This window comes from Miscanthus floridulus, chromosome 1, assembly GCF_019320115.1.
Source record: "Miscanthus floridulus cultivar M001 chromosome 1, ASM1932011v1, whole genome shotgun sequence".
In the NCBI taxonomy this organism is placed as follows: Eukaryota; Viridiplantae; Streptophyta; class Magnoliopsida; order Poales; family Poaceae; genus Miscanthus; species Miscanthus floridulus.
Genome location: NC_089580.1, coordinates 50464515 through 50477131, shown reverse-complemented (window position 1 = coordinate 50477131; position 12617 = coordinate 50464515). Strand labels below are relative to the sequence as shown.

The 12617-nt window shown below is 46.5% G+C and overlaps 1 protein-coding gene across 6 annotated transcripts; it reads right to left on the bottom strand.

The window, feature by feature from the left end:
• Positions 1–5673: 5673 nt before the first annotated feature.
• On the bottom strand, positions 5674–10547 carry LOC136483340 (scarecrow-like protein 9). 6 transcript variants are annotated; one of them, XR_010765426.1, is made up of 5 exons: positions 10213–10547; positions 9132–9346; positions 8868–8980; positions 5997–8267; positions 5674–5899 (listed from the first exon to the last, which is right to left on the bottom strand). XR_010765426.1 is itself a non-coding variant. In XM_066480368.1 (4 exons), the coding sequence occupies exon 4, from the start codon at positions 8100–8102 to the stop codon at positions 6225–6227; it is 1878 nt and encodes a 625-aa protein (XP_066336465.1). In that variant the 5' UTR covers positions 8103–8267; positions 8868–8980; positions 9132–9346; positions 10213–10547; the 3' UTR covers positions 5674–6224. The 6 variants fall into 6 exon arrangements, 5 of the variants coding, with proteins under 5 accessions (XP_066336465.1, XP_066336471.1, XP_066336488.1 ...); XM_066480368.1 differs by having other exon boundaries at positions 5674–8267; XM_066480374.1 differs by having other exon boundaries at positions 5674–8267; positions 9132–9173.
• Positions 10548–12617: the final 2070 nt, after the last annotated feature.

The window sequence follows — 12617 nt, the reverse complement described above, 5'->3', positions numbered from 1 at the left end:
GGCTTCGCCGGTTGGCTTAAAAATGATGGCGTTTCCAGCTGACTTATTGATGACGTTCCCTGTACAGGTGTTGTCCCGCCTCCACATAGGTTAATGTCGCTAATTATTTTTGCCAACAAGTCCAGCTGGGTCATCTGAAGCTCCTCAACCTTGTTTGGATCTACCTCCTTTGGGTATCCAGCCTCCATGCGCTTGAGATCGATCAAGGGGTAGTGAGCATGTACCATGCTTAGCACATGTGCACTTGTGTACTCACCCACCTCCTTCACGAACTCCTGGAACCATCCCCATGCCTTTTGGCATCTATCGACCAGTCCCAGCTGTGGCGTCCTTGGCATGTCCTCTGTAAGCGCTGGATCGATGAGGTTAAGGACCGGCAAAATGCCCGTTGCCACCTCCTGGCACCGGTTTTTCTAGGTGTCCCGATCCTTGGTGATCTCTTGGCACTGCGCCTTCTAGCCGTCATGGTCTTTTATCATGGCCTCCAGATGCTTCATGGCATTAACTTCTAAAACTGGAAACCGCACAAGCTATTAAAACGTCATACCACGACAAGATAAGGCGGGCAACAAAAGTGAGCAAAGGGGTTTGGAAAACTTACTTTTCAGTTCCTCTTTCATCTTGGTCGTGTGGTCCTAGAGCTGCGACTAGTCGTGTGCCAGTTTTCTGTTGTCCTCTTTCAGGCGATCACACTCCACGACCGCACGACTGTTCTCCTCTCGGAGACGGACCACTTTGGCTTCTAAGCCTGCACTACAGCTGTTACTACCAACAACGCAACAACACTTGTCAGCATTCGTTGTGATAAAGTGACTACTTACTTATTCTTTCCTGCTCTTTGTTACTGAGCTAGACGACCAGGTTCTAGTTCTGGGACTCTTGCTCCGTCCTCTCATGGTTGGTGGCTTCAAGTCAGTGGCGCAAGCATTCCACTTCCGCCGTCAGCTCTTTATTGCTTGCAGTGATCCCCTCGATCTGGTCGAAGTATTTCTTATGGTACCTTGCGGTCTTCATTAAGTCCTGTGTGTAGAAAGCTAAGTAAGAAAGTTTGACTAGACAGCAAGATCAGGTGGTGAAGCAAAGCATACATGGACCTCCGTCACCAGCCATTTCACCGCTCGTTCAACTTTCTTGGTCTCTTCGACCTCTGGGATTTCCTCATGAACAACCCATTGGTCATTCCGTCAACGCGACACATGAACAACCATTGGTCGTTCTGCCAACACGACACATACACATGTTGTCGCTTGTCCTATGGACGGCCCAGGACCTCCTCTACTTCATCCTCTTCGGGCTCTTCTTCGGGTATCGGTGCTGGTCCGAAGTTAGCAGCTTCTGCGATCACTATGGCCTTCCCACTGGCTATAGCATCGATAAACGTGCTCTGTGCTCTCACCTCCGGCTGCTGTTCCTCAATCTATTCCGTTACCCTTGATGCTGAGGCGTTGCCCTCAATAGGGTTAGCGCTCGGAGCACTTGTGCTTGGCTCGGCTCTTCCCTCGACCCCCTGCTCAGGGACTGTTGTCTGACTGCTTGTTTGCTGAGGCCCCGATGGACCTTCTGCTATGGGTTCCTCGATGGCCAGCTACTGGGCAGTCTTCTCTGAAATTGCTGGTGGAGCCACGTCGCACCCGGCTAGTTGGTCCGGACTTTCAGCGGATGCCGAGCTAGTACATCCGAGATAAGTTCAGAAGGCAACCATATTCAATACAAATTGTTAGCTTACATCAAGGTTACAAATACTTACATGTTGGAAGCGTGGAATGATGTGGCGAAGGCGCGTCTCTTCGGCCGTGCTTGCTCTACGTGCTGTGCTGGTGACACCTGGTCTCCCTCTACATCCAGCACCGTCGCTGGGCCTTGGTGCTCGACCCCTCCGCTGCTTGTCCTTCGTGCTGTAGTGGTCGGCGATGTAGGTTCCACCAGCATGGAGGAGCCACCTTGCTCCATCGACTCTAGTTGTCTCCTCTTTTGAGGGACGAGATGAAAGATGTCTGCATCCTCTCCCTCCTTTGTGTCATTGTCCAACAAAGTAAAGATCGCCTGACGACGTTTGCTGGCCGCCGACCGCTTACCAGCAGCTTTGGCTGCTACCTCTTCTCCAACTCCGAGCACGACCCAGTCGACGTCCTCGACCTGACGCTGGTCTAGGTGGTTGGGTCAGCAACTTGCGGCCAATCTACTCCAGGGGGTGGCGACACAAACACTGTCGCTCTATCCCGACCATTAATCTGGGAAACAAATGGAAGTGAACACAGTAAGTTTCTACCACAATATAAGACTACGGGTACAAGGCAAGATGAGTTACCTTTGGGGGAGGTCGGGCGAGCTTGAAAGCGTGCTCGATGTCGCTTAATCTGACATAATTTGGATCAGCTAAGTTAAATAGCTCTCCAATTCTGGCTCTGACTTTGTTTTTCTCAAGCGCCCCCTGCCTTGTCCTCATCGGGTCCGCGCTACCTTGGTACTCGTAGCCAGGATGTACCCTCCTCTGGCAGGGCTAGATCTGTCGGCTGATGAAGCTCCCAACCACGCTCGGACCATCCAGTTTCTTCCACGGGATCATCCCAAATATTTCTAGAATCTGTTCTAGGTGCTTGGGCTTCTCCGACCAGCTTGTCCTCTTCTCCAGAATGAACCCCACGTCGCACAGTGTGATCGTGTTCGGCTCTTCGCGGATGTAGAACCATTTCTTGTACCAGTCGTCAAGCGACGTGTTCCATGGGCAGTGCAGGTACTGGGCCTTCATCCCGTCATGGAGGTTGAGGTACACACCTCCGGCTATCTTCAAGCCGCCACTTCCTTTCTTCCACAGACAGAAAAGATGGCAAAAAAATCGAAATGGGGCTGAAAGTCGCCATATGCTTCGCAAAGATGAATGAAAGTGGCGACAAGGAGGATCGAGTTGGGATGCAGATTGCAAATCCCAATCTCGTAGTACAGACAGAGCCCCTGAAGGAAAGGATGTACCGGAACCCCAAATCCCCGCTTAAAGAAGTCTTCGAACACCACGATCTCACCTGGTTGTGGATCGGGGTACCCCTCGCCCTCTGGCGCACGCCATCCTACGAGCTCCTTGTTGTGGAGTACTCCCATGGCGACGAGGTCTTCAATGGTCTGCTCATTGCTTCTCGATTTCCACCACTCCTTCGCCATGACTCCTGCTTTCTTCTGCGCGTCACTTTTCGCCATGAATCTAGCCTTGCTAATGAACGAGGAAACGGCGGAGGATTGATTGGTGGTGATTTCGGAGGTCTTAGGGTTGGCGAGAGGAACAAGATGGCTGCGGCTGTGAATGGCAATGGGGTTCAGTAAAAAGTAACTTACCAATTCTATACTGTATTTAACCAAGAGTTCTGCTGTTTTGTCTGCCCGAGATTCTTGGGAGACATGCGCACGCGTCGCAGACGGTCGTTTTCACAGCCTCAAGATCTATGCCAATATATACGCCTCTTCGTTATCAGTGTATGCGCCTCTTCGTTACCAGTGTGAGAGGGCCCACGCTGACGCACCTACTTACAGGTGCCACACAACAGTTTGCTTGAAAAGACAAGAAGGCAGTATGACGTGCTATACCCGTCTACTTTTTTGACCAGACGTGTCAGATTGGACTTGACAGAGCAATCAAAAAAATGGTACAAGTGGCATATGGTTTTTCGCCGCACTTCTCGTGCTCGGGGACCGTCCAGACCAACATCGTGCTTGGGGATTGTCCAGACCACCATCGTGCTCGGGGACTCTCCAGACCACCATCGTGCTCGGGGACTGTCCGGACCACTATCGTGCTCGGGGACTGTTCCGATCACTCTCATGCTCGGGGACTGCCCCGACCACTCTTCGAACATTGCTCGGAGACCGCTCTCCTTAGCTACATGTGATTTGTACTCGCATACAGTCGAGAGGCATTTATTTAGACCTTGCTACAAGGCTGATACCTCGCCTTCCAGCAAGCTCGGGGACTACATCGGTACGATACACCTGCCGGTACATCTCGTGTTGCTTGTACGACGATTGGATTCTCAACTTCAGTGAGAATTCTTTTTTGGACCCTGGCACCAAGTGCCTACGTCACCTACTACCAGGCTCAGGGACTAAGTGGGCACACTTCACCTTGTGGTGAATGTGCTTATTTTATCGACCCCTACGCTCTGACTGTTTGCTAGAACTACTATTGTCCAAGGGTCACTTACATTTCTTTTCAGAAATACAAGTGGGCACACTTGATAAGGAAAGAAATCTTTTTCTTTTTTCTTTAGAGCACCATGCATTCTTCGGACAACCAGAATCTTCGGCTATAATCGTGGTCTACTGCTCTCTGTTCTGACCAGAATGCTGGCACATTCGATTGGTCAATGTTCCAACCAGTTGGAGATGACATGAAGACGGATCGCATTAGTCGAAGGAGATCGAACGGCGTGTCGCAGCATAATACATGGTGCTCGGGGGCTAGCTGTGGGGGTATTAAGGGTCCGTTTGGTTGGGCTTTTGGCTTTGGCTTTTGGCCCCAAAAGCCAAAAGCTCAACCAAAGGGGCTGCTTTTGGAGGCTGTTTTTTCAGAAGCAGCTGCTTTTCCGTAGTATATTTTTGAAAACTGGTTTGACCCTGCTTTTGGCTTTTGGCTTTCTGCTTTTTGAAATTAGTGGAATAAAAAGCTCTTTCATAGTTGTTTCAAGAGAGATAAAGATAGAAGGTATATTTTATACTTGTTTAACCAAACAGCTTTCAGCTTTTCTACCGCTCACAGCCCACAGCAGTTTTTCCACAGCTCACAACCCACAGCAGCTTTTTCCACAGCCACAGCTCAACCAAACACACCCTAACCTCTATACCCTTACGGCTAGACTTGGGCCGGCCCGGATCAGGGGGTCTGGCCCACTAGAAGACGACGCGCGGCCCAGGCAATCTGTTCGGAATCCCGCGCAAGGAATCAAGACAGATTTGGAGGTCAAACAAGATCCTGGTCGGTTAGAATAGGAATCCTTATCCGGTCACCTATGACAATTGTAACTGACTAGGATTAGTTTCCAGATCTGTAACCCTGCCCCCCGGACTATATAAGGCGGGCAGGGGACCCCTCTAAAAAACATCTCTCATTGACATACAGCAATACAATCAGACGCAGGACGTAGGTATTACGCCTTCACGGCAGTCGAACCTGGATAAAAGCTCGTATCTGTCTTGCGTCACCATCTTGTTTGTAGCTTGCGCATCTGTCTGCCGACAATCTACTACCTTGGGCATACCCCTAGGTAGACTGTCGACCATATTTCGTCGACAGCCTATAAAAGGGAAAGCAAGGCGTCCCAAGAAGAGGGCTGGGCTCCACTCCATTCCACTCGAACGCATCGAAACACATCACACCGATTCGGGCTCTAACCCCGAACCGATTAGAGCACACAAGCACACAGTCGGGAGGCGACCGAGCACTCAACACCCATTCTTTCCTCTCACCAGAGACTTGGGACATGTCCCTCTCTCGACCGTTTATAACCCCTACTACGAACTTTCAGTGCAAGTAACACGAGCAGCAACAACGAACTAGACATAGGAACATTCTACCGGAACCAGTATAAACCTCGTGTCCTCTTAGCACACCATCCGAGCCAGACGCGCAATATTAGAAATTTACTTGTTGGTGGCAACTCGAAACACCGACAAGTCCAAAACAGTGTGTTATGATAATTGAGAAGTGAACAATGCTGAAGTGTTGGCATGAATAGGTAACTGCAGTCCCGCTCAAGGTCAACCAGGTTGCATTTTTTTGGAGCCACAACCAGCGCATCCATAGACCCCATTGAAGATTTACAAGATTATGAATGAATACCAACCCTCCGAGCTCGCTTGGCATACATACTTTTTTTTTCCCAGGCAACAAGGTGGATACCTCCCGTTGATCTCCCTTTGAAGAAAAAAAAGAATCTTGTCAATAGCCAGAGTAGCCACATAGGGACACCAATTGCGATCAGTGGGTAGACAGGGAAGGTGGTGGGGAGAACCTGAACCAATAGACCAGGGTGCTCATACTTGCTATGTCTGTTCAATCTGTTATACCCATCACCTCTTTCCTAAATCTCATTTATGCCTTGTTTAATGTGGCACTTACATTTGTTCAAATGAGAGTCTAGACTAGAAGATACTTAAAGCGTTCTGCTGAAGATTGTCTGAAGGTCCTGACAACATCATTACAGGTTTAGCTGACTTGTTCACAAAGATCTACTTGGATCTTACTGATTAGTGTATGATTCTTTCAGTTTCCATGAGGACACTGCATGCATTATCCTCCCCTTCCATCCTTGCAGCAGCCATCTGCTATCTTCGTCGATGACAAAGTCTTCATGATAATGCTTGTTTTTTTCATCTATTGATCTCTTCAGGATTGCTTTATTAACAGGAAGTTGCTTGAACCCAGCCTTGAGACATCTCACTTGCCACTGTTTGTAAGTCTCTGGCCTCTCAATCCTTTCTGCACCCTCACACGCTACAACGTTAAGTGCACTTGCCCCAAGCAGATCCCTTTCTATCTGTATCCTATCTTCGTCACTCTGGAGAGCAGTTGCATCGAGCATGTCAAACAGCGCAGAATAATGGAACAAAACCTCTCTGAATCGTGGCAGGAAGAATGGGGAGCTGTACATCCCATTCGCAATGCCAAGAATGAGAACCTCTGGGTTGATCCTCTTCATGGTACGCAGTACCCTATCCCTTGCACTATCTATGTCTTCTGTCTCATCACCAAGATATTTTGTTCTGTACATGCAGTTGACTATAAGCACCTCATCATTGTCAATATTGAGATTCTCGATGCAGATATCTTCCCATTGTGAGGCGATCCCTTGGTACTCAAAAGGCACATTGAACATTTCTGCATACTCGGCCAAGCGTTTTCCTGTCGCCTCAATTATTGCACGGGGGCGAAAACCTGGCTGAGGTACATCTATTCCTGTGATACGAAGCTTTTGGGGGCCACCTTGCTTCGCAAAGCGCTGGATTAATGATGGCCACTGAAAGCCGAGTGTGATGCCAAAATCAATGATATGAACCTTTGGTCGCCCGTTCAATAGGTCAGCAATTGTTTGGTTGGAGAAGTAGTATGCCACCCTAGCAAAAGGGCACACTGCATTGAAAAGGCGGTAGGCCTTTAACATGTCTGTGGCCCTTGTTCGTTTCTCCATCAGTTTCTGATACATTTGACTCCCTGTCCCGGCCAAGCGTGCCTCAAGACCAATTGCAAAGTAAAGTGCCAGCCTCTGAGAGCCATCTCCATATGGTGAAGCGTGATGCCTCATCTTCTTCAGTAGCTCACTGGCAAATGGAAGGTTGTTTACTACTATTGCTTGTGCACACTGCATGAGATGAGCCCTGAGGTCAATCCCCTCCTCTTTCTCCTTACCTCGTGACTTCATCTGCCCTTGGCCATATCCTTTTCTCCGAACATTCTGTGAACTGCTGTTTGCTTCTTTTGCCTTAATTTCTCTAAGATGAGCAACATCACAATGGAACTGCCAATCACAGAGCAGAACACTGTCAAACATTTCATCCCGGGTTGTTTCACTAACCGAGATGGCCAAATGCTTACTGTTCTTTGCTTCCAAAAACTCCAAGTCCACATGTGGATGACTCTGTATTTTGCTTACATGCTTGCCCTTTTGTCCAATTGTTGCCTTTATCATTTGATTGGAATCAGGAAGGCCATTACTGTCCAGATCAACCAATTTCACAATACTGGGGACAAACTTATTTGCTTCCTCAGCACCTCTCTCAAATTGCAAAGACAAATAGTCACATTCAGAAGCCCAGTCATTGGCAACCAGGTGCATACCTTGTGGCCCAAGAATATCAGTGAAAAAACTACCACTGCATGCCTGTTCACTATAATTGTCTTGGGGACAATCTACTTGGGTATCTCTACTGATCATTGTCTCCTTAGGTGAAGATGGATATGCTTGTCCAAGAATATCATAAAATGGCTTCTCCATGGCCTGAAGTGCATCATGTCGTTGGTATATGTTGGCCTTCTCATCAGTGCCCTCCTCCATTAACAGTCGGTTTATGTAGTCGAGAGTCGTATTTGAGTTTATCTCGCAATACTCAGGACTTTCCATTGTGCTAGAGCTCCACTAGATCTAGCTGTTCTTGAAAAGTTTATGATCTACAAAAGATAGACCCCACCTTTCACTTTTGTTTCTTGGCCATGCGTTGAGGGATTTACCTTCCAAAACAGGGTTGCCGAAAATGTATTATCACAACTAAGATGTCCTGTTTATTAGCTGCAGAGAAAAAAAGGATAAAAGTGGTCAGCATGCTGCTAGTTCTTCTGTCAACAGAACAGTGAAAGTCCTGCTCAGAAATTAGCTAGCTTGAAACTTTGTGCCTCACAGCTTTTGTCCTCTTCTACTCAAATTTGTGTCGTCCCTACTTCTAATATACAATGCCATGTTTTTTTTTATTTGTGCCCCTTAAGGAGTTGATTAATTTTTTTCTCGAACACGCAAGAGAGTTGCTCATCATTTCTTTAAGAGAGAAAGAAAAATAGTACAAAGGAGAGAGAAGAATCCCCCTCCCCAACGGAAAAAAAACTAGACCAGAGCAACTAGCCTTCGACAACTGACAAGACCTGTGACTATGGGACACAAGGCCAAAGAAACTACTCTAGTACAGGCAAAGCGACAAAGAGCACCAACAAAAACTTAGCAAAAATCAAACCACAATAAGCGACCCAGCTAAAAACTATAAATTTGGTTATCATGAAATTCCTCTTGCGCATCCCAGAAGTAATCCCAAAGTTCACCGGCAGGTGGCAGCTACATGTTGTTTGCAAGACCAACTAATCAGGAAAAGGAAAACTTCATCTTTTGCATGAAACGTACAATAATTCTTCTAAAAGTTGTAGTGATCTTGTTTTATCCGCATAATGTAGTGCTTGTAATTGTAAAGTCATAGCTTTGGCAATCATAAGCTTGGAACTCTGGAAAAGCATCTCCTGTTGAGAAAAAATGTTGATGCATCAAAATTTAGCGGATGAAATTTGAAGTTGCATAGGAATATAAAGTTCAAACAGACTGTACTCGAAAAAGATGCAATTATAAATAGCACTTCTGCTTAGTCGATTGATGTGAATAGCAGAAAATTACCTAATGAAGAACCTGATTAGCTTTCTTCAATCTCTCTTAGCCCTAGTGGATGGTGAAGGAAGGTTAAAACCCATGAAATGAACTTGCTTTACAGACATGGAGAGTATTGGTGGTTGTTTGGTGCTTAAGAAAGAGGTTGGGATGTCTTGTCGTGATGCTGATGATTGGTGCTGCTTTTGGACTTTACTTCTTGTCATCTTTTTCTCAACATGTTTCTGTGGATGGGTTACATTTCTTGTAAGCATCTTCTTGGCTTTCTGATTTATTAAAAATATGATCGTGGCATGAAGCTAACAGAGTTTTCCATATGTCTTGTGGATACATTTCCTCTGTCACAAACTAGGCAACATTGTTATTCAGCCAGAATGGGCTATTTGTTTTTTAAAAAAATTACCAGATGCCTCAGAACAATTATACTTTCAACAATCAATCACTGCATAATAACATCAATAAATTGAGTAGGAGCCTCAGGGAAACAATATAGAATCCCAAATCATACTGGTAGTATAATGTAAGCAAGAAGGAAATTCACAAACGACTAAAAACTTGCTGGAAATTCTGAAAATTTGAAAACAATTTACTTTTTTTTAGAAGTATTTCAAATTAATATTGATTCTAGATTCTTTTATTTAAAATGGTTCATGACTGTGCTCTTGTTTTCTTCCAACCCGAAACTAGAAGTCATTTTAGGATCCACATTAGTCAACGTTTTGTTCGACCATCAGTTTACAATGAATTATACAAACTGACAACAAACTACTGATCCTACAGATTCATCATGAAGAAGATTATATTACAAGTAAATAGACCAGCTCCCCTAAGCTTATTCTCCATGATTCACATTTTTGGTTCACATTCATTTATCTCCTGAACACACATAACAAATAGAATGTGATCCAGCATATGTTGTTCCATTGGGCAGTCAGAGGCAACTCAGGCAATAGATGTCAGGAGGTACTCAAATATCTCTAGTTGTAGATTGTTGAGGAATGGGTCAGCGGTGAGGAGGATTCTTCTATGGGATGTGTCGATCCAGGATACTGCAGTACACCTCAATGCATGACCGGAGCAGCTCAAATACCTTGGCCCAGCCTGACGAGTGAGTTGCAGGGGACGGCGCTCCTGCGCGGCATTCTGTCGGCCGAACACCCGCCGCGCGAGGCCTGGTTCCCGCCACGATAACGGAGATGGTGCCGCCCTCGCCTCCCCGCGCAGCCGCGCAGGAAGCCGCCCGCAAGTGTCGGCGAGTAGGGTAAGGAAGGGATCGGAGGAGGCCGCGGCAGCCTTGAAGACGACCAACTAAGATCCGGAGCGTTGGGACGTCGGCGAGGAGCCCTTGGGCGGCGGACATGGTGGAGAATGCGATTGCGGATGCGGCGGGTGGCACAGGCTGGCAACTTTGAGTTCCGGTGGGGAATGTCGAGCACGGCGCGGGCGGCAGGTGCGGGAAGAAGAGAGGCCGAGAGGGTGAAAAGCTGGACCCCTGTCCCTGAGGCCGGAGGCCCATCAATTTCATCCCGGTACGGGCCACGGTGGATGTCGTTTGACCGATTATGGGCTTAAGCCCAACTAACTTTGAGGTTCGTTGAGTTCAAAAAAAAAAACTTTGAGGTTCGTTGTGCGGAAGAAGCCTGTGGGCCCAACTCACTCCATTTCTAAATTGAAAGTGTTATCTAAATTTTTTGAGGCATGTGAATTTTGTTTATAACACTTATTCCCTCCGTCCATCTGCTAAAAAAAAAACTTATTCCCTCCTGCCCAAAATAAATGTACTTCTAAAGTTCAAACTTTGTCCCAAAATAAATACAACTTTAGGTATAAGACAAACTAACTCTAGTTGTCTTTTTCTACTTTCTCTTTTCGCGAGGTACAATGATTACATCTTTACAAGGGTATAAATGTAATTTCTCATTAGCATTGATCTTTGCACCAAAGCTCTAGAAGTATATTTATTTTGAGACGGAAGGAGTAGATATAAGTTATGTCCAAATATATAATGAAAGTTATATATCTATAAAAACTAAAAGAATTTATAATTCGTAATGTTCCACCGTAGGGGTCCAATCCGCGTCAGGACGTTCGACGCTACGTGGACTCACGTTGTTCACATATTATACCCATCACACAAATATCTCATACTTTCGTCAGGTAGCCACTTAAACTTATTCTCTCCGGTTCCATCTAGTATCTCTATCTTCCGTCTCTCCATTGAAAATAACAGGGAGACGAAGGATGCTGTGGAGCTTGTGCATCTCCTCCTCATCTCGAACTCGCGCAGCCACCCGCCCTGCTTGTGTCATGGCCATACCCCACCTACTCTCTGCGCGCTACCGCGCGGAGAGCCTCGTGTTGCCGGTGAGCTCCGTGCCGTCGACATCCACGTGTTATTGCTGAACTCTGCGCGCACTGCCGTCGACGAGCTGCGTGTTGCCGGCGAGCTACGCCGCTGAGATCCACGCCGTCGATGAGCTCCGCAACTAGCGACCTTCGTGGCGTCGAGCTCCGCATCGATGAGCCTCAATTCACCCAATCAGCAAGAAGATGTTGCACCGCAAATGTATGTTTCAAGTGTTTCATATGTATGTTGCAAGTGTTTCATGTTGATGTTGCATATGTTGACAGGGCAATACACGTATATTATAAGTGTATTGTTCTAGATGTTTCAGTTGTTTCAGTCATATGTTGCGAGTGTTTTATCTTGATATTGCATATGTTCCACACATACTCCCTTTGTCCCTAAATAACTGTCGCTTTTGGTTTCCGTGCCATAAGTTTGACTGGATTTGAAAAAAAATATGTGCAGCATTTGTATCTCTAAATAAATTTATTATAAAAATAGATCTATCTAACTCTAATGATATTAATTTTTACCATAAATATTAATATTATATATATAGTCAAAGTTGTTTCTCGGAAAGCGAAAACGACAGTTATTTAGAAATAGAGGAAGTATGTTACAAGTGTTTTATCTAGATGTTGCATATATTTCACACATGCATATGTTTTGGAATGACTACACACGTGTTTTTCTGGTGTTTCAGATGTATGTTGTGTTTCAACTATCCCAGATTTATGTTGCAAATATTTCATCTAGATGTCACAGAAGTAGATCCGGTGTTGCACATGTTGTAGTGGACTCATCTGCCACAACCGCCTACTATAGCTATTGGACCGGTGTGCATGCACGTGGGTGTGTAGGAGGCACGAGTGGCAGGCGCAGGAAAGGTGCAGGCGCAAAAGGAGATGTGGCCCTGCGTGGGCGTGCGCATGTGCGGGAAACGAGAGCCGTGGGCCCCTACCTGAAGTAGACGTGCGGCGGATGCAACAGCGTGCATATGCGGGGTGCGGGCGTTGAGGCGCTAGCCGTTACATACGCAGACATTCATATACTAGAGCGCACACTCACCCCTATGAACGGACGCACGTCCACCTAGTCCTCGACATCGCTAAAAGAATAACGTCATTAAATACTTAAAAAAAAAGCAG

Coding starts and splice junctions, on each gene's coding strand:
- LOC136483340 (XM_066480368.1), bottom strand. CDS start 8,102: ATGGAAAGTCCTGAGTATTGCGAGATAAACTCAAATACGACTCTCGAC.